Genomic DNA, 22097 nt, shown 5'->3' with positions numbered 1-22097 from the left:
CTGTAAAAATCCATAAATTAGCCGCATCGTTTAAGCTGCAGTGTTCAAAACATATGAAAAAAGTAGCGGCTTATAGTCCGGATATTATGTAGTGTGTGCATGAAAATCCCACATTGAGAGGTTGACATGCTGGTATCGGGATCGGTGGATCCCTACATGTTACACATCTGAGTGCTTTGTGATTGTGTACGATACTGGTGCAAGTGCTTCAGCTAATTCGTCTGCATTCAAGGAAGTGTGACAGGCGGTGTGACCATGAGGGAAAAGAAGGCTGTGCAGGGACATTGTGCACAACAGGAGACAGGATGAGTACTGTGAGATGACAGCCCAGTCAGGGTCAGACTTTATCCACTTTATCCACCAGTGACATCCACTCTGAAGGAACTTCAACTTTCAGCTGTTTTTCATCTCCTGATTATGTCCTGGAAGATCTTCCACACCCTTTGTCAGTGTCACAGCCTTTTGCATGGTCTGTTTTTCACTTCATCTGTTCTCCTCTGGGTTGTCCTCTTTGCTCTTCCATTCATCAACATCTATTTATTCATTTTAGTTTATTTCAGATGCATCATACCCATAACACAGCAAGGCTTTAAAAACCACAAATGAATATCTAGGTTAGCGTAGCTACTAGCTCTTAGCCGATTTAGCATGGCGGCTTCTCCTGTCTCTCCCGCACTTTTCTGCTCTGGGTGTGAAATGTTTAGTTATTCCTCGGCCTCCTTTAGCAGTAACGGTACTTGTAATAAGTGTAGCTTATTCGTAGCTTTGGAGGCCAGGCTGGGCGAATTGGAGACTCGGCTCCGCACCGTGGAAAATTCTACAGCTAGCCAGGCCCCTGTAGTCGGTGCGGACCAAGGTAGCTTAGCCGCCGTTAGTTCCCCCCTGGCAGATCCCGAGCAGCCGGGAAAGCAGGCTGACTGGGTGACTGTGAGGAGGAAGCGTAGCCCTAAACAGAAGCCCTGTGTACACCGCCAACCCGTTCACATCTCTAACCGTTTTTCCCCACTCGACGACACACCCGCCGAGGATCAAACTCTGGTTATTGGCGACTCTGTTTTGAGAAATGTGAAGTTAGCGACACCAGCAACCATAGTCAATTGTCTTCCGGGGGCCAGAGCAGGCGACATTGAAGGAAATTTGAAACTGCTGGCTAAGGCTAAGCGTAAATTTGGTAAGATTGTAATTCACGTCGGCAGTAATGACACCCGGTTACGCCAATCGGAGGTCACTAAAATTAACATTAAATCGGTGTGTAACTTTGCAAAAACAATGTCGGACTCTGTAGTTTTCTCTGGGCCCCTCCCCAATCAGACCGGGAGTGACATGTTTAGCCGCATGTTCTCCTTGAATTGCTGGCTGTTTGAGTGGTGTCCAAAAAATGAGGTGGGCTTCATAGATAATTAGCAAAGCTTCTGGGGAAAACCTGGTCTTGTTAGGAGAGACGGCATCCATCCCACTTTGGATGGAGCAGCTCTCATTTCTAGAAATCTGGCCAATTTTCTTAAATCCTCCAAACCGTGACTATCCAGGGTTGGGACCAGGAAGCAGAGTTGTAGTCTTACACACCTCTCTGCAGCTTCTCTCCCCCTGCCATCCCCTCATTACCCCATCCCCGTAGAGACGGTGCCTGCTCCCAGACCATCAATAACCAGCAAAAATCTATTTAAGCATAAAAATTCAAAAAGAAAAAATAATATAGCACCTTCAACTGCACCACAGACTAAAACAGTTAAATGTGGTCTATTAAACATTAGGTCTCTCTCTTCTAAGTCCCTGTTGGTAAATGATATAATAATTGATCAACATATTGATTTATTCTGCCTAACAGAAACCTGGTTACAGCAGGATGAATATGTTAGTTTAAATGAGTCAACACCCCCGAGTCACACTAACTGTCAGAATGCTCGTAGCACGGGCCGGGGCGGAGGATTAGCAGCAATCTTCCATTCCAGCTTATTAATTAATCAAAAACCCAGACAGAGCTTTAATTCATTTGAAAGCTTGTCTCTTAGTCTTGTCCATCCAAATTGGAAGTCCCAAAAACCAGTTTTATTTGTTGTTATCTATCGTCCACCTGGTCGTTACTGTGAGTTTCTCTGTGAACTTTAATCATATCTTAGATCTTGTTCTGACTTATGGTATGGAAATAGAAGACTTAACAGTATTCCCTGAAAACTCCCTTCTGTCTGATCATTTCTTAATAACATTTACATTTACTCTGATGGACTACCCAGCAGTGGGGAATAAGTTTCATTACACTAGAAGTCTTTCAGAAAGCGCTGTAACTAGGTTTAAGGATATGATTCCTTCTTTATGTTCTCTAATGCCATATACCAACACAGTGCAGAGTAGCTACCTAAACTCTGTAAGGGAGATAGAGTATCTCGTCAATAGTTTTACATCCTCATTGAAGACAACTTTGGATGCTGTAGCTCCTCTGAAAAAGAGAGCTTTAAATCAGAAGTGTCTGACTCCGTGGTATAACTCACAAACTCGTAGCTTAAAGCAGATAACCCGTAAGTTGGAGAGGAAATGGCGTCTCACTAATTTAGCAGATCTTCACATAGCCTGGAAAAAGAGTCTGTTGCTCTATAAAAAAGCCCTCCGTAAAGCTAGGACATCTTTCTACTCATCACTAATTGAAGAAAATAAGAACAACCCCAGGTTTCTTTTCAGCACTGTAGCCAGGCTGACAAAGAGTCAGAGCTCTATTGAGCTGAGTATTCCATTAACTTTAACTAGTAATGACTTCATGACTTTCTTTGCTAACAAAATTTTAACTATTAGAGAAAAAATTACTCATAACCATCCCAAAGACGTATTGTTATCTTTGGCTGCTTTCAGTGATGCCGGTATTTGGTTAGACTCTTTCTCTCTGATTGTTCTGTCTGAGTTATTTTCATTAGTTACTTCATCCAAACCATCAACATGTTTATTAGACCCCATTCCTACCAGGCTGCTCAAGGAAGCCCTACCATTATTTAATGCTTCGATCTTAAATATGATCAATCTATCTTTGTTAGTTGGCTATGTACCACAGGCTTTTAAGGTGGCAGTAATTAAACCATTACTTAAAAAGCCATCACTTGACCCAGCTATCTTAGCTAATTATAGGCCAATCTCCAACCTTCCTTTTCTCTCAAAAATTCTTGAAAGGGTAGTTGTAAAACAGCTAACTGATCATCTGCAGAGGAATGGTCTATTTGAAGAGTTTCAGTCAGGTTTTAGAATTCATCATAGTACAGAAACAGCATTAGTGAAGGTTACAAATGATCTTCTTATGGCCTCGGACAGTGGACTCATCTCTGTGCTTGTTCTGTTAGACCTCAGTGCTGCTTTTGATACTGTTGACCATAAAATTTTATTACAGAGATTAGAGCATGGCATAGGTATTAAAGGCACTGCGCTGCGGTGGTTTGAATCATATTTGTCTAATAGATTACAATTTGTTCATGGAAATGGGGAATCTTCTTCACAGACTAAAGTTAATTATGGAGTTCCACAAGGTTCTGTGCTAGGACCAATTTTATTCACTTTATACATGCTTCCCTTAGGCAGTATTATTAGACGGTATTGCTTAAATTTTCATTGTTACGCAGATGATACCCAGCTTTATCTATCCATGAAGCCAGAGGACACACACCAATTAGCTAAACTGCAGGATTGTCTTACAGACATAAAGACATGGATGACCTCTAATTTCCTGCTTTTAAACTCAGATAAAACTGAAGTTATTGTACTTGGCCCCACAAATCTTAGAAACATGGTGTCTAACCAGATCCTTACTCTGGATGGCATTACCCTGACCTCTAGTAATACTGTGAGAAATCTTGGAGTCATTTTTGATCAGGATATGTCATTCAAAGCGCATATTAAACAAATATGTAGGACTGCTTTTTTGCATTTACGCAATATCTCTAAAATCAGAAAGGTCTTGTCTCAGAGTGATGCTGAAAAACTAATTCATGCATTTATTTCCTCTAGGCTGGACTATTGTAATTCATTATTATCAGGTTGTCCTAAAAGTTCCCTAAAAAGCCTTCAGTTAATTCAAAATGCTGCAGCTAGAGTACTGACGGGGACTAGAAGGAGAGAGCATATCTCACCCATATTGGCCTCTCTTCATTGGCTTCCTGTTAATTCTAGAATAGAATTTAAAATTCTTCTTCTTACTTATAAGGTTTTGAATAATCAGGTCCCATCTTATCTTAGGGACCTCGTAGTACCATATCACCCCAATAGAGCGCTTCGCTCTCAGACTGCAGGCTTACTTGTAGTTCCTAGGGTTTGTAAGAGTAGAATGGGAGGCAGAGCCTTCAGCTTTCAGGCTCCTCTCCTTTGGAACCAGCTCCCAATTCAGATCAGGGAGACAGACACCCTCTCTACTTTTAAGATTAGGCTTAAAACTTTCCTTTTTGCTAAAGCTTATAGTTAGGGCTGGATCAGGTGACCCTGAACCATCCCTTAGTTATGCTGCTATAGACGTAGACTGCTGGGGGGTTCCCATGATGCACTGTTTCTTTCTCTTTTTGCTCTGTATGCACCACTCTGCATCTAATCATTAGTAATCGATCTCGGCTCCCCTCCACAGCATGTCTTTTTCCTGGTTCTCTCCCTCAGCCCCAACCAGTCCCAGCAGAAGACTGCCCCTCCCTGAGCCTGGTTCTGCTGGAGGTTTCTTCCTGTTAAAAGGGAGTTTTTCCTTCCCACTGTAGCCAAGTGCTTGCTCACAGGGGGTCGTTTTGACCGTTGGGGTTTTACATAATTATTGTATGGCCTTGCCTTACAATATAAAGCGCCTTGGGGCAACTGTTTGTTGTGATTTGGCGCTATATAAAAAAATTGATTGATTGATTGATTGATTGATTGAATGGATTTTTCTGTCTTCCTTCAAATGTTGTAAGAAATGATAATAGCTCCACTGAGAGATACCAAGTGATGGAGAAAAATCTCAGAAGAAATGATAGTAATGTAGAGAAACTGAATCCAGAATCAGTATATGGATGTGCATTTCCTATTTATGAAATTCTCCATGCTGTGTCTGCTTCGCTGAAATGAGCTTCATCACTCAGTTTGCTGATGTTATGCCAAACCGTCTCACACCCATGCAGGCATTTCAACACATTATGCACCTTTATCACTTTTTATTCCATATTGACTTCCATCAGTTTGTATTGTTGCCTCACAGTGAGAAGGTCTCTGGTTCACTTGCGACCTGGTCCTTTCTTTGTGGAGTTCACATGTTCTCCTTGTGTTTGTGTAGGTTCCCTCTGGGTACTCCGGCTTCCTCTCACTCCCAAAAACATACGTTAGGTGAATTGATGACTCTAAATTGACCATAGGTGTGAATTAGTTTGTCTATATATGTCAGCCCTGTGATTGGCTGGCAGCCTGAGCAGGGTGTGCCCTCGCTCGTGCCCAGTTGCAGCTTCCTCCCCGGGGTTCAGAAAATCGATGTACAACCCCTGGCAAAAATTATGGAATCACCGGCCTCGGAGGATGTTCATTCAGTTGTTTAATGTTGTAGAAAAAAAGCAGATCACAGACATGACACAAAACTAAAGTCGTTTCAAATGGCAACTTTCTGGCTTTAAGAAACACTATAAGAAATCAGGAAAAAAACTGTGGCAGTCAGTAACGGTTACTTTTTTAGACCAAGCAGAGGGAAACAAATATGGAATCACTCAATTCTGAGGAAAAAATTATGGAATCATGAAAAACAAACGAATGCTCCAACACATCACTAGTATTTTGTTGCACCACCTCTGGCTTTTATAACAGCTTGCAGTCTCTGAGGCATGGACTTAATGAGTGACAAACAGTACTGTGATTTGTTGCAGGTATTAGTTTTGGGGATGAAAATTTACAGGGTGGAGGATGTGTTCCAACTATAGGGGGATCACACTCCTCAGCCTCCCCGGTAAGGTCTATTCCAGAGTACTGGAGAGGAGAATTCGACCGATGGTCGAACCTCGGATTCAGGAGGAGCAGTGTGGTTTTCGTCCTGGTCGCGGCACACTGGACCAGCTCTACATGCTCCATTGGGTGCTCGAGGGTTCATGGGAGTTTGCCCAACCAGTCCACATGTGTTTTGTGGATCTGGAGAAGGCGTTCGACCGTGTCCCTCGGGGCACCCTGTGGCGAGTGCTCCGGGAGTATGGGGTCCGGGGTCCTTTGCTAAGGGCTGTCCGGTCCCTGTACGAACACAGCAGGATCTTTGTTCGCATTGCCGGCAGTAAGTCAAACCTGTTTCCAGTGCACGTTGGCCTCCACCAGGGCTGCCCTTTGTCACTGGTTCTGTTCATTATTTTTATGGACAGAATTTCTAGGCGCAGCCAGGGTGTAGAGGGGGTCTGGTTTGGGAACCATAGAATCTCGTCTCTGCTGTTTGCGGACGATGTGGTTCTGCTGGCTTCGTCAAATCAGGACCTTCAGCGTGCACTGGGGCGGTTTGCAGCCGAGTGTGAAGCGTCCGGGATGAGAATCAACACCTCCAAATCCGAGGCCACGGTTCTCTACCGGAAAATGGTGCTTTGCCCTCTTCAGGTCGGTGGAGTGTCCTTGCCTCAAGTCGAGGAGTTTAAGTATCTCGGGGTCTTGTTCACGAGTGAGAGACGGATGGAGCGTGAGATCGATAGACGGATCGGTGCAGCATCTGCAGTGATGCAGTCGCTGTATCGGACCGTCGTGGTGAAGAGAGAGCTGAGTAGGGGGGCAAAGCTCTCAATTTACCGATCGATCTACGTTCCGATCCTCACCTATGGTCATGAGATTTGGCTCATGACCGAAAGAACAAGATCGCGAGTACAAGCGGCGGAGATGAGTTTCCTCCGCAGGGTGGCTGGGCGCTCCCTTAGAGATAGGGTGAGGGGGTCGGTCACTCGGGAGGAGCTCGGAGTCGAGCCGCTGCTCCTCCACGTCGAAAGGAGTCAGTTGAGGTGGCTTGGGCATCTTTTCCGGATGCCCCCTGGACGCCTCGCTGGAGAGGTGTTCCGGGCACGTCCCACTGGGAGGAGGCCCCGGGGAAGACCCAGGACACGCTGGAGGAACTACATCTCTCGGGTGGCTTGGGAACGCCTTGAGGTTCCCCCGGAGGAGCTGGGGGAGGTGTGTGTGGATCGGGAGGTCTGGGCGGCTTTTCTTGAGCTGCTGCCCCCGCGACCCGACTCCTGATAAAGCGGAAGAAAATGGATGGATGGATGGAAATTTACAGGGTGATTCCATAATTTATTCCTCAGAATTGAGTGAGTCCATATTTTTTTTCCTCTGCTTGGTCTAAAAAAGTAACCGTTACTGACTGCCACAATTTTTTTTTTCTTGATTTCTTATAGTGTTTCTTAAAGCCAGAACGTTGCCATTTGAAATGACTTTAGTTTTGTGTCATGTCTGTGATCTGCTTTTTTCTACAAAATTAAACAACTGAATGAACATCCTCCGAGGCCGGTGATTCCATAATTTTTGCCAGGGGTTGCATGATAACTTCTGTGATGACTTATTCATATACATTTGAGTATCACAGACTGACTGAGCTGTGATGAGTCCAGTTTTATGGTTAAATGCAGCAATTTAGCAAATCAGACTTGATGTCAGTTGGTGTTGTGCATTCATGCATCCACAATACCATGGAACCACCCAGGCAGACCAACAGTTTATCCCCACTTCACAGAAGTAGCCATTCATATGTCACACCCAGGTAATACATGAGTATCTCCTTGGCCTTTTCCATTGGCTGGGATCCTCAGAACTGAGACACCTGTGTACTGGATAATGCTCAAAAAAGTGCACCACTTGGCTCTAGTGTCATTGCTGAAGTGCTGCACCTCATCTAAGTCTCCCTGTGCAGCCATTCATTTGATACACAGAAAAAAAAAAACATTTTTTTTTTTTTTTACATTTGAACAGTTGTAATTAAAATAGTTTTAAGTAAAAAAAAAAAAAAATCTTTAGAAATCTTTGTTCATCTGTAAAATAAAACCATAACTTATCTGTTGTTGTTGTTGTTGTTTCACATGAGATGATTTCTTGATTAACACTATAATGGACCTTGGACATTTATTTTTAGACAAATAAAATAGCATGAAAAGTAATGTGTACATTTTTAAGTGTGGTAGATCCATTCATTCTTTCACATCTGCATTTCAACCAGGAAAAAAAGACAGTAAGTAAATATAAATATTTATTATAAACACAACAGGAAATTATGTAACAATGACTGCAGTGTGTCTGTTAATTAGGATTTCTCAAATTTTTTAATTTAGTTATTTCAACATTTAATTACATCCTCATTCATTATTTCAGTTTAATGTTGTAATCAGGACAGAGTAATTACTAAAATATGAATTTGACAATTCTAGTGATTGTGAATGCTTTGAAAGTGTGAACAATAGGAGTGGTGCTTCTACCTGTGCAAGTGTCTATTTGACTGAACTTTGACTTTATGGACATGTTTAATGATTCATTCATTTAATGCTAAAATATGAAAGAAAACAGATTTTTCCAAACAATAAAATAGTTGTTCTTTAAAGAGCCTTTGTTTTATTTAGACGCGTAGCAGCAGGTGTGAGTTTTCAGAGAGGACAGGTGAACTGTTCACTTTTAAAAATTTGTCTTAAAACCCATTTCTACTCCCTGGCTTTTAACTCAACATGATACTCTTTTTATTCTCTTTCTTAATTGCATTGCTTTTAACTCAACATGATACTCTTTTTATTCTCTTTCTTAATTGCATTTACATATTTGTTGGTTACTCTTCTTGTTTTAGTGGGTTTTTTTTTTTTTTTTGTGGTCTCATAAATTTTTTTAGTTCTTAGTATTTTATGTGTCATGTACAGCACTTTGTGACAGTTGTAGTTGTTTTAAAGTGCTATATAAATAAAGTTGAATTGAGTTGAGCTGGACTATCAGGACATTTAACCAGATGAAGGACTCCTCTGCAGCTTCAACCTCTTAATGGAATTTTTAGAGACACTTTCCTCACATTTTGAAGAGCAGAGCTGTTCTCTTCTTCCATCTGGACTTCAGGTTTTGGTGTTCAGGTCCATCACTGGACATTTTTGAAGTGCATCTGTATTCACAGTTCGCTGCACAGCAAATGTTGAAATGTTCCTGATGTGGGACAAGTGAATATAAAAAAAAAGGTGATATTAAAAAACCTGAAACAGTGCTGTGCTATTTTCTTTAAGGCCTGATTACTAGTTAGTTAAAGTTAACATTAAAAAATGTATGTTTAAAGTTGAGATATTTCTTGTAGTCAAAGCAGTAGCAATTAAAAAACTTTGATTTATTTGGTAAAAAATAAAAATAGATTGAACAGTTTACAAATATAAATGTTCACTCAACTGGACTGAGTGATCAATTCAACATCCAGCAGCTAAAGGCTAAGCTAATGTTAGCTGATAAAACTTCAGGGGTGCAGAAACATCATGTTTTATTTTTAGATTATTCACCTCAGACAAATTTGCAGAAGCTCTGTTGCTCAAACTGGGTGTGTATATGCATCCAAAAGTGAAGAATTTCAGACGGAGTGTGTCTGTTCGATAACACAGAATGCTGGCTCTCTGCCTGACCAAAATGATGTGGCTCTGTGGCGGGTGAGCCACACCTCCGTCCGACCTCACTGACAAACAGTTGATGGAAAAAAAGCTCCTCCCAGCAGGGTGCTGTCCGTTACTCATTCCTTTGCTTTTTTTCTCATTAATCTTGTGGTTATAACTCGCAGACTGAGTGTTTTGCTTTTTAATTTTTGCTTCCTTTTTTTTTTTTTTTTTTTTTTTTGGAACACGCAATGCTGCACAAACACTATGACTGTGAGACTTATTAAAACTCTAGCGGAAATGCACCTGCTGAATCTCAGAGAAAGGGATAATTACCAATAAAATACATCAGCGACCACTAATTATTACCTCATGCACGTGGATAGACTCACAATCATGAATACTTTGTGTTGCTAACTAGGACATTAGGTAACTTGCGACATGTCCTTTAAAAAAATAAAGAAAAAGAAAAGGCCCCCTACATTGGTTGAATCACAGCATAGGCAATCCAAATCGCAGCGTTGGAGCCCCCTACGCTCATCTGCGCTGGCGAGAACCCTGGGACTTTATTACTTCACTCCACAGCTATTATGTGCAAACATTGACCGGAGCTGCACCCAAAACACATCCCTAATGAACACCAAGATTCACTGTGAAGTAAAAAACTGTATCTTCACTCTGCACAGCACTTATAGTACTCAAGAAGTATAGGCTTACTATGGTGTCCAGCAATTCATTGTGGATTTTGTGAATTCTCAGAAAATCCTACAAAGTAGCTTGATCAAAGAAATCAAACGCTTTGCAAGAAAAGAAAGAAGAATCACATTCCTGTTGAGAATAACGGTTGTAAGTACCTTGCCCAACATGGTGACCAGTGTAATACAGTACCAGGCAAACTTTTGGATGCACTTTCCTATTCAGTTGAATGGGAAAATGCATCCAACCCTTTGCCTGGTAGTGTACTTCATTAGATGTTGCAATTGAAATACTAACCCTTTCCTTTCCAGAGAACTAATTTCCTCCAGTCTCTTGGGATGATGCAGGCCTGTCAAATGGAAGCAAAGATTGCTTGCAATACTGGGGAAATAGTATTTCCACCTGCTTGAATAAGGTCAGCTCTGATATGCCACATCCCTCCAGCTAAAGCTGCCTTCAGCTGTTTCTCCACATTTGCAACCTCAGTGCGATGTGATAGTTTGCAACTGACTGACAGATCGGCAACCAGAACTCTGGCCTCTGGTCCAACACTGTGGCTAGAGGATCATGCTTATACAGCTGTTCACAGTAGCCAGTCCACGGAGATAGTGCAACAGAACCCCCCATTCAAACCATGCACTATGAATCCTCTGGATGATATTTGGAGTGCAGTCAGACAGTAATCACCTCCTCTTGTAAACATTGGTGATACTAATGCAGTTCCTGGCAGCTTTCAGTGATTTGTGGCACAATACCTCCCACATTCCATTCAGGCCATTTTCTCTGCCCTCAAAGTTTTCACCCCTGTTTATCTGTTTGTGGACAGTCTGTAACCCACAATTTTTCATGTATAGTTTGATTTATTTATTTATTTTTACAGAGGATTCATATCCTGATAGGCAAAAATTGATTAAATTGTCAAGGTCAAAGGTCAAAGTCAGGAAAAATCTTGGAAAACTGGAAAAGTCCCTATCATTTAACATTGAACAAATTTTCAAAAATTCACAACTCTGTCAAAAAAGATTGAATTCTTTCATATTTGAGTACGTTATGTAGGATGGTATCCTTTATTGACTGACAAAGTTTGATCCAGATCTTCCATTTAAATTTAATAATGAAAACCTTATTTAATGTATTTTTTACATTGTATCTTAATTAAATGTGCCTGAGTCACTCATATTTGAAAGTGAGGTGTAGACTGGCACTCACTATCACCTGACAAAGTTTCATCCGGATCTAACCTAATTGTGGATTTTGTGGACATTTTAATTTAATATTGAAAAGCCCTTTTGCTGTACATTTTGCATTATATCTCAATCAAAAGGGCCTCAGTCACTCTCATTTTTCTGTTATGGATTTACCCACACCACCAAAATTGGATGGAGGTTCCAGTTTTATGCCTGCCTGTCTGTCTTCCAGTTATCAATCGGAAACCAAGTGCCAAAAAGCATCAATAAACACACACGCACACACAATTCTATCTACAGGCTGGATGACCCCTTGCAGTCACAGATGCAGATTAATATTGTGCCCAGGACATTTTAAGCAGAGAAACAAAAAATTACCACAGAGGCTGACAATCCTCACAGGCATGAGGAAAAATACAAAAATCTGTGCGCCTACACCCATCTTCCCACCTTTAATTTTAGACTGTTTTTCCATGTCTTTGTCACACCACTCATAACCTGTGCTGCAAATGAGTGAAATGTTATTTACAGTCTCAGACCAGCTGCTCTCTTTTCTTTACAAATGAGCTCCTCAGCATTGTGGCAGCTGTGTGCGTCTGGTATGTGTGTTTTTTCATTTATCTTGGGCCATCTGTTCCCTGGTCCATCCATGTCATGTTGTCCATCCATGTGTGTCGAGCACTTTTGCACACTTCTTCTCGTCACTCTGCAGTTCAGTTATCATGACAATATTTGGCTATGGTTTTTTTTTTTTTGCACCTTCGCTCACTGGATTGGTGTGCTCCTCTCGTTTAAGTAAAAACAACAAAAAAACATGTATAACTGATGTCAACTGTTTTTGTCCTTTCTTGTGTAGGGCATCACGTTTGAGGAGGTGGAGAATTTTTTTACTTTCCTGAAGAACGTAAACGATGTGGACACGGCGCTGAGTTTCTACCACATGGCTGGAGCTTCCATAGATAAAGGTTCATACTCATGTCTGCTGCCTCCTTCATCTGACAGCTTCTCTAGTTTTCTTCATTTTCCTTTAATCCTCCTCGTCTCTCAGCCTGCTCCATCTTTCCTCACATTTTCTTTTACTTGTTATTGATCCAAATCCAAGTTGAGCCATTTGTCATCTGTCTGTCCATCCATCCATTTAGTCCCCCCCACCCCACCATCTTTCTTTAACACTGACCACATTTCTTCTTGACAGTTCACACGACTGATGGCAGCCTCATTATGAGGAGGAAGTGAAGTGGACAGAACCAGCTGATCCATCACGGCATATATTCCAGATTTAAACTGATAATTGGGTTGCAGATAGGAGTATCTTGACACATGGGCTGTGATATGGTTCAAGGACAGTTTGGTGTGATACAGTGCAATCTGATACAATTTTTTAGTTAGGCCCCATTAAAAAAAAAAAAAAAAAAAAAAAAAAACCAAAACGTTAGTTTATCATCCCCGCCCGCATGCTGAAATCAGCCCACATCAATTTTCTTTTTTTTTTTTTTTTTTTTTGGCAAATTTCATTGACGGTGGTACAGCTGGTGCAAGAACTGGCACGGCCACTAGGTGGCGAGTATGCGTTGGCTGAAGATGGCTGAAGTTCCCGAGCTGGGCCTGGAATTTGCCACTTGACAATGGAGGTAGCTGTTCCGTGTGCCTTCTGGCAAACTCTAGCTGAAATTTCATATCTTCTGTTGAAGAAATTCCTTCCAAATAAAATAAATAAATGAATAATATAAAAATAAATAAATAAATCTGCCCTCCCTCATCACTTTTTTCTGATGTCAAGTGTGATGAACTATTTTGTTTTGTTTTAATTTTTTTATGGGGCCTTAGTGCAGATGATCAGTTTCCATTTCAATAAATGAGTTGTACAAAATTACCATTACTTCCCTTCAAATACTGCATCCATCTTGCAGCCAAGTTGTGGTTGGAAAAGTGTTTCATCCTTGTGTCTTGCATATCCATGTTAGCTCTAGCAGATGCCTTGTGATCTGAACAGGTTTCACCATGCCATGTTACCGAGTGTATATGTATATGTTACCGAGATATTAAGATTTGTCGTGGTACCACAGTACTTAACTGCTGTTCTGCACAGCTTACAAATGGCCAGAGTTTTGTCCAACTTTCCTCCCTTGTTATAGAATCCAAAACCCTTCCATAACTTTAGACTTCAGGTTTCATACAGTGTAAATCCTGCCAGCGTTGTCAGACATATTTCTTCTGTTTTTTTTGTTTGTTTGTTTTATGTTTTTTTTTTTTTCTTTAAGTGGCCGGTGCTATGTTAATGTTACCATGAGAAATCTTGCTTGAGAGAGTTTGAAGATGCTATGAGGAAGTAGCAGCTTCATTCAACTGATTCATATCTTTAAAAACATTTCATTGAGGGGTGCATAGTGCAGTGAAGTCTGATATCAAAGATTTTAGTGCCTGCCTGTTACATGTTTTGTAGCAGACAGACAGCTATCAGAGGTACACCTCTATTCTCTGCAGGCAGAGGAGAGCTGACTACCAGACAAAAAGGAAAAGAGAGGGGGAAAAAATATAATTTCTCTTCACACCATACAGACTTGCCGGCATATCACCCAAGTCATGTACAGGCATAGAGTTTTGACTTATGGTTAAAAATTTAAACAATCATGAAATGACACACACATCACAAACTGTATTGGCGTGCAGGGTCAAAAAATAGCATCAAAAGCAAAAAAGAAAGAGCAACAACAGACGTGATGTTAATTTAAGTAACTTGTCTGGAATTTGTTTGTTTAAAATTTTATCAAAAGCAAAAAAGAAAGAGACCCACACAGCCAGTCAGCTCCCAAGCAAACCTTTAATGCAGCACCAAAAAAGTGCAATGTTTCGGGCCTTGCCCTTCCTCAGACATAATTATCATGTCAGGATGCACCTGTATATAAACACACAATGATTAGCAACATGTGTTGCCAATCATTCTTACCCTGTACACACAATCAAACAGGGTACATACTAAATTAATGTTCCACTTCAATCCATTAAAATATCTATTGCATATGAAAAAAGACAAACTTCACTGCGGTTGCCAAATGGGCCAGAACTGCCTATAGGCAACATTTATAACACTCTACACCAGTTAAAAAAGACATGATAAATGATTTAATAAATTCATATATTTCGATTAAAAATGGATATCTCTATAATTCCAAAAAACTCAATTAAGTCCATAAAAGGCATGATAATAAAGAACGAAGAGTGGACCTAAGCCACTAACCGATCAATGCCTCTGCACAGTACCACAGCATCAAACAAACAAAACTCACGTTGTATGCCTTTTACAATGTGAGCATCAGGTGTACACCATCCTAGAATACTGTGGACAACTAATAATAAATAAACCAAAAAGAAGGTACAAGCCAAAAGAAAAAGCAAACAGGTGCATCCAAATGGTGCGAACAACACAATACTAGAATTGAATCAGTATAAACATAGAAATAGACAACAGGGAAAAGATCGCATAAAAACAACTACATAAATATTCATGATGACAAAGCTACAAAAAAGAATCACAAAAAAGGTCTGATGTCAAAATCCTCATTAAGTCCTTTAGGATTGAGAGTGTTCAGCGTGTAGATCCAATAACTTTCTCTTTTAAGTAAATTTTGATTAATATCACCACCACGGTTCGTCAATTTTACTTGTTCTATCCCAATAAATCTCACTGTGCTTACATTATGTTGAGCCTGTGTTATGTTTCGGACGTGGTCGGAGAACCGACCCAGCGTTTGAAGGACCAAGCATGAAATAAGCAGAGCACGGTTCAAAGGATAACAGAATTTAATAAACATAACAGTGTAGTAGTGCTAAACAACTAAAACGTCCGCGGTCTGGTGAGGTGAAAACACGGCGCGCTCTTCACAGCGCAAACGGTCCGGAGCCACAGCAGTTCGGACCCAGGGACCCCGCCGACACCCCCCAGGTGGCCGCGACAAACCAAGTCTGTGAAGAAAGAAAACATGAGGTGAGTCCAACTCCACACAGAGAGACACAACTCAAAGGTGCATGCAATCAGCAAACACTTCCTGGCTTAAATCTATACATCAGCTTCTTACCCTGCAGGCACAGAACTACTCAGTTCAAATCTCCACTGCAGCAGAAGCTGATTAGACAATTAACATAACGTGACAGCTCACTAACACAAGGTGTGAGGGACACCAAATCCACTGTCATTACTTCATAAAAGTCACCAAAAACCGAATTACCTCAGGAAGTGTGCTGAAGAGCGTGAGACCTCACCCAATCCTCCTTCACAGACTGTGGCGTCAAACCTGGAGCGGTCTCTGCGTCCGTGATGGTGAGATTGTTCTCCTGACGTCGATCTCACACGTCTGCTCACAAGGTCGAGTCTCTGGCGATCACACACTGTGCATTCAAGGTTTAAATGCAGCAATCTCTGATTATGACAAAATACACCACAGCTGTGAGTCCTGATGACCTGCACGTGATAACAAGCCTCAGGTGTTCAGGGTGAGGTCCTGATGCTCAGCCACTCAGTCCTGAATGCATACCACCTGGTGGGAGAAACAGAAAACAAAAACCAAACCAGCCAACACCCCAGCCCACAACAGCCTGTGTGAAATGAATGGCCACTGAACTTTCTTATCTTTATTCCGAATATTAGATCTGTGTTCCGATATTCTAATTTTAAGCGGTCTTGTTGTCTTGCCAATATAGGCTAGGCCACAAGGGCATTTTAACATGTAAATAACATTGGCAGTGTTGCATGAAATAGTGCCACGAATTTTAAAGACTTTGCCAGTTCTGGGATGTAAAAATGATTGAGTTGTATATGTGAAATTACATTGGGCACAATGGCCACAACTATAGTTCCCATGTGGTGATACTTGTGGAGAATATGGTTGACAGCATGACGATAAATTTGCACGGACGAGCATGGAGCTCAAATTAGGAGCCTTCTTTAAAATGATACGAGGTGGCAAAGAAAAATCTTTGATGTCTTTTAATTTAGGATCAGTTTTAATGATGTGCCAATGCTTCTTAATAATTTTCTCAAATGCTCCACCTAATGGTGAATATTGAACAATGCTGTTCAATGTGGAGGGCTCTGTTTTAATATGTTTGTTCTTGCTGTAAAGACAGTCATTTTGCGACATGGTCTCATTTTTTTTTCGAGCTTCTGTGATCCACACTAGATTATATTGTCTCTGTTCAAAACATTTTTGCAAATCTTCAGCTTGTAAATTATAGTTAGAATTTGAACTACAGATCCGACGTATCCGGTTAAACTGTGAATAAGACAAACTCTTCTTCAAATGAATTGGATGATATGATGTACAATGCAAAAACGAATTGCAATCAGTGGGCTTTCTATACAGACTAGTTTCAAGTCTATTGTCTTCTTTATGAATTAAAATATCCAGAAGTTGATTTGATCTTTATGCCATTCAATGGTAAATTTCAAATTGTAATCATTATCATTGATAAATTTCTGAAAATCCCTGAGTGATGATTCAGTATTGCTCCAAACAAAAAATATGTCATCAATATACCTCTGCCAATGTGCAATATGTTGTAAATAAGGATTACCGATTCCAGAAAGAACAACTTTTTCAAAGAAGCCACAAAACAAAGAAGCAAAGCTAGGGGCCATCCTAGACCCCATGCTCGTCCCGGAAATCTGCAAATAGTAGTCAGAGTCAAACATAAAAAAATTGGATATCAACACAGTTTCCATCAAATCTACAATGGTTTTAGTACTCTGTGTATATTCAGTTCGTTGATTTAAGAAAAATTCTACAGCTCTGAGACCACTCTCAATCGGAACATTTGTATATAAGGACTCTATATCCATAGTGACCAGGAGCACTGATCTGGGACTGTAATAGATTGTAACATTTTCAAAAATTCCATGGAATCTTTAACATAAGAGGGAAGTGATGTAACTAATGGCTGTAAAAAATAATCAACGAAGGCTGAAATATTTTCTGTTAAGCAGCCAATGGCTGAAACAATGGGTCTGCCTGGAGGTGTATCCGTATACTCTTTGTGGATCTTGGGAAGAATATACAGGAGTGGGGTGACTGGACTGTCCACCTTCATAAACCGATACTCAGATGTCGAAATTTCATTGTCTGCCAAAAGATCAAGTTTTTTATGAATCCTCTGTTTGAACTCTATAGTGGGATTATGGTCCAATTTTCTATAAAAAGATACATTGTTTAATTGTCTTTGTATTTCTTTAATATACTTTGTCCGGTCCAGAATGACAATGGCTCCCCCTTTGTCAGCACTTTTAATGATGATCGAATTATTCCTCTTACGAGACTCTAATTCAGTCCTTTGTTCCCTGCTAAGATTGTCTGCTACTTTATATTGTCTTTTTGTAGAAAGAAGTTGAGACACATCAAATTCCACGAGTTTGCAGTATGTATCTATGGAGGCATTTCTCCTGTGTGGTGGAATGAATGTACTTTTACCTCTGAATGGTGTTTTTGGCCCAGAAATGGATGATTGGTCAATATTATTCGCTTCCTATTGTTCTTGTGTCAGTCTCACTTCACCAGTCTCAGAGCCTTGAGTGACAGAAGTGGTCGAATTGACAGAGTTCATAGCACCATAAAACTCCTTCAGACGTAAATTACGAAAAAACTTCTGAAAGTCCACTATGGCATCAAAGTCTTTGCAATACGTAGTAGGCACAAAGGAGAGGTCTTTACTGAGCGCTGATACACAGGTTTCAGATAATGTTTTACTTGACAGATTTATAACATTGTGTACCTTCGTGATGTCTGTCTCCTGGGATATGGGTCCCTTACGACCAGTGATGCCGGTAGCGCGTTACTTACTCTAATCTGACCACTTTTTTTAGTAACGAGTAATCTAACGCGTTAATCTTTCCAAATCAGTAATCAGATTAAAGTTACTTCTCCATGTCACTGTGTGTTACTATTATTTTTCATTGTGGGTCGATAGCAGCATTAAACTTGGTCTGTGGGCAGGAGGTCGGGGTTTGACTGAACTGCCCACTTTAAGCGAGCTGTGAGCTTTTCATCCGCGGTTTTTTGCAGCTGCTTGACTCGTCCTCACCTCTTAAAGCACGGTGATCAGCACACCTGCACTGAGCTTTACAAAGACATTTTTATACTTTTTTCCTCCTTTATTTAGAATTCTGAGCTGAGCCTCTCTGTATCTGGTCGTTAAAAACAGCTGATCCTCCGCAACGCGTCAACAACTAACACTATTTTCCACTCAAATGCACCTAAACACTCTTTCTGAGGACCACATGATGTGAAAACGCAATAAAACTTTCTTACCTGTAAATCTGGTCATGTTTTCTGCATAAATAAATGTTATCCATTCTTTGTGCTCAAACGCCAAAGCAGGGGCGAATCTAGATGGGATGGGGGCGTGGGGGAGGGATGTGCCCCCACCCCCACAACACCCCTAGATTAAAGGTCCAGTTTTGAAGCCGTTTTTTACTACAACTACTAATATTGCTTAAAATAATAATAATTTCGACAAGTAAAATGTTTAGAGAGAATTTAAATGTTAGAAAAATGTTAGAATTTAATAGTTACATTTATAACAATGTAGGTTCAAATTGCAAGTTTTACTGTTACAGTGCTGTCAACAGTTAAATATGAGGTCAAGAAAGAGGTCTTTATTTTACTTTTTATAAAACAAGTATTTATTTTCATTGAAGTCAAGAAAGGGTGACTATAAAGTGAGTTTTGGCAAAACAAGTATCATTGTCATGTTGAGGTGGCAGAGGGTTGTTGTCGGCAGCTGGGAAAAGTAACTAAAAAAGTAACTAGTAATCTAACTTAGTTACTTTTACAATTGAGTAATCAGTAAAGTAACTAAGTTACTTTTTCAAGGAGTAATCAGTAATTGGATTACTTTTTCAAAGTAACTGTGGCAACACTGCTTACGACACGTTCTCTTCCCCCTCCTGCATGTCCTCTTCCTCGTGTTTGTTGACTTCGATGGTCTTCTCGACGTCTGTCTAAAAAAGGATCAACTCTTAATGAGCCAGAGCTGGATTCAGAGTCAAAGTCAGTGGTGGTGTCATCATGACTGAGTATTGCTGTATTGCTTCCATGATTAGCCCGTGTAGCTGCAGCCCCATGTCTGCTCCGTGAATTGAAGTTTCTCCATGGATACCTTACCACTTCTGTAGTCCGAGGCGTCTCTCTCGAACTTCTTTTGCTTGGACGCTGTAATCTCTTCCTGTAGCGCTTTTTTGAAGTCGTTCACATTCGGTAAAAAGTTGCTGAGCCGAATTGCTGTGAGTTCGCTAGTTATTTGCAATTTAACTTCTGGGATCTCGCTACGTACTCGCATAAGACTTCGTGAGACTTCCTGTATTGTAAGCGCTATCAAATCAAAGGAGCATTTGTTTAACACTTCGCTCCATCGATCACAAAAAGTGGCATTGTCTCTACCAATAATAGGTCCTTTATTAATTCTTAAACCGCGTGGAATCCTTTTCACACGCATGTAATCACTTAAAGTGACAGTGTGGAGATGAAGATGCGTTTCTTTAGCTTGTAAGCACTCCAATGTGAGCTGAAGGTCAGAAGAAGAAGTAATTGTAATCCCACCTGTGTCGCTAAAAAGTGAGTCTGATAAAATAATTCGAGCATAGTCCTCTTTAGTCAGATCAAGTGTTGCTGAAACATCCATGTCGATAAAAAAATCTCAACAACAGGAGTCAAAAGCGGAGTGCAGTGTCGACAAAGTACAGCAAAAAATCATGAAATGACATGCACATCACAAACTGTATTGGCGTGCAGGGTCAAAAAATAGCATCAAAAGCAAAAAAGAAAGAGACTCGCACAGCCAGTCAGCTCCCAAGCAAACCTTTAATGCAGCACCAAAAAAGTGTGATGTTTCGGGCCTTGCCCTTCCTCAGACATAATTATCATGTCATGATGCACCTGTATATAAACACACAATGATTAGCAACGTGTTGCCAATCATTGTTACCCTCTACACACAATAAAACAGGGTACATACTAAATTAATGTTCCACTTCAATCCATTAAAATATCTATTGCATATGAAAAAAGACAAACTTCACTGCGGTTTAAATCCAATAAATTACATGACAAAAAAACACCAATTAATACTTAAAATCTATTACCTTTAAAAGGGCCCTAATCCATTGCCAAATGGGCCAGAACTACCTATAGGCAAAATTTATAACACTCTACACCAGTTAAAAAAGACATGATAAATGATTTAATAAATTCATATATTTCGATTAAAAATGGATATCTCTATAATTCCAAAAAACTCAATTAAGTCCATAAAAGGCATGATAATAAAGAATGAAGAGTGGACCTAAGCCACTAACTGATCAATGCCTCTGCACAGTACCAAAAACCAAAAAGGTACAAGCTTGTACCTTCTTTTACCTTAGTTGTCCACAGTATTCTAGGATGGTGTTACACCTGATGCTCACATTGTAAAAGGCATACAACATGTGAGTTTTGTTTGTTTGATGCTGTGGTACGGTGCTGCATTAAAGGTTTGCTTGGGAGCTGACTGGCTGTGCGGGTCTCTTTCTTTTTTGCTTTTGATAAAATTTTAAACAAATTCCAGACAAGTTATTTAAATTAACATCACGTCTGTTGTTTCATAAAGTGAAAATATCAGCTATATGTTTTAGTTTAGTTAGTAAAGTAATGCACTAATTTTGACGGTTTTAGCATTTAGACACACATGCCACAGTGCATTATGGGTAAATGTGTGATGACAAATGCTGTTCATACTGCCATGAACACTGCCATTTACTGGCCAGTGGATATCAGTGTTCATGGCAGTATGAATACCAAGGGCCACACATTTGCTAAAAGTGCTGAATCCACGTAACAAACAGAATTGTCAGTTTTCAAAGTTCCTTTTTTACAAATAAAAAAAAACATATTTACAAATACAGATTTAGTTGTAAACCCACCACACGTTTCAGTAAGTTGTGTGCTATAGCAACCAACCACTGACGTCAGGAAATTAATTTACCCATAATGCACTGCGGCATGTCTGTCTAAACGCTAAAACCTTTAAAATTAGTGCATTACTTTAAAACTAAAACATATAGCTGATATTTTCACTTTATAAAATGACAGATGTAACGTTAAATAGCTTGTCTGGAATTAGTTTAAAATTTTAATTACAAGTCAAAACTGTCTGCCTGTGTGTGACTTGGATGATATGCCAGCGAGTCTGTATGGTGTGAAGAGAAATTGTCTTTATTTTCCCCTCCCTCTTTCTTTTGCTCTTCTCATTCCTTTCTCTCTGGTCACCAGGTCTCTTTTGCTGAGAGAAGGCTGATCTGACACAGAAGCGCTGGCTCGTTGTTGTGTCAGCAGCTGCTAGTGTATTGAAATCAGTACTGAACGTTATCGGTTTAGCTTTTATCTGTAACTTCCGCTAAATTTTTTAGGGGTGTATCTGTTTAGCTTTATAAAAGTTAACTTTTCAGTTCGCGGATTAACTGTTATCGAAGCTAACTTTTTGGTTAACTGCCCACCGCTGGCTGTCACCACATCATTAGTTCTGATTCACTGATGAAGCAGCTGCTGCTTTAAGAGCTCGCAAAGCGCACCCCAGAATTCCTGTTTGTGTCCAGCTGCACGTGCACGCAGCGAGAAGACGTGCATCTCGTGATCACAGTTAGCGGGCAACAGAATGC

General features: G+C 40.4%; 1 protein-coding gene across 5 annotated transcripts in view; it reads left to right on the top strand.

Annotated features, from left to right (window-relative positions):
• Positions 1 to 22097, top strand: part of micu1 (mitochondrial calcium uptake 1) — a 100923-nt gene that overhangs the window by 77224 nt on the left and 1602 nt on the right. For all 5 annotated transcript variants that reach the window (XM_034185660.1, XM_034185658.1, XM_034185656.1 and 2 more), the window contains one exon: positions 12273 to 12381. In XM_034185660.1, the coding sequence (XP_034041551.1) occupies positions 12273 to 12381 (109 nt within the window). The remainder of the gene's footprint in view (positions 1 to 12272; positions 12382 to 22097) is intronic.

This window comes from Thalassophryne amazonica, chromosome 13 (genome assembly GCF_902500255.1).
Source record: "Thalassophryne amazonica chromosome 13, fThaAma1.1, whole genome shotgun sequence".
Lineage (NCBI taxonomy): Eukaryota > Metazoa > Chordata > Actinopteri > Batrachoidiformes > Batrachoididae > Thalassophryne > Thalassophryne amazonica.
Note: the sequence above shows the minus strand (reverse complement) of the source record. Positions and strands in the feature narration are given on the sequence as shown.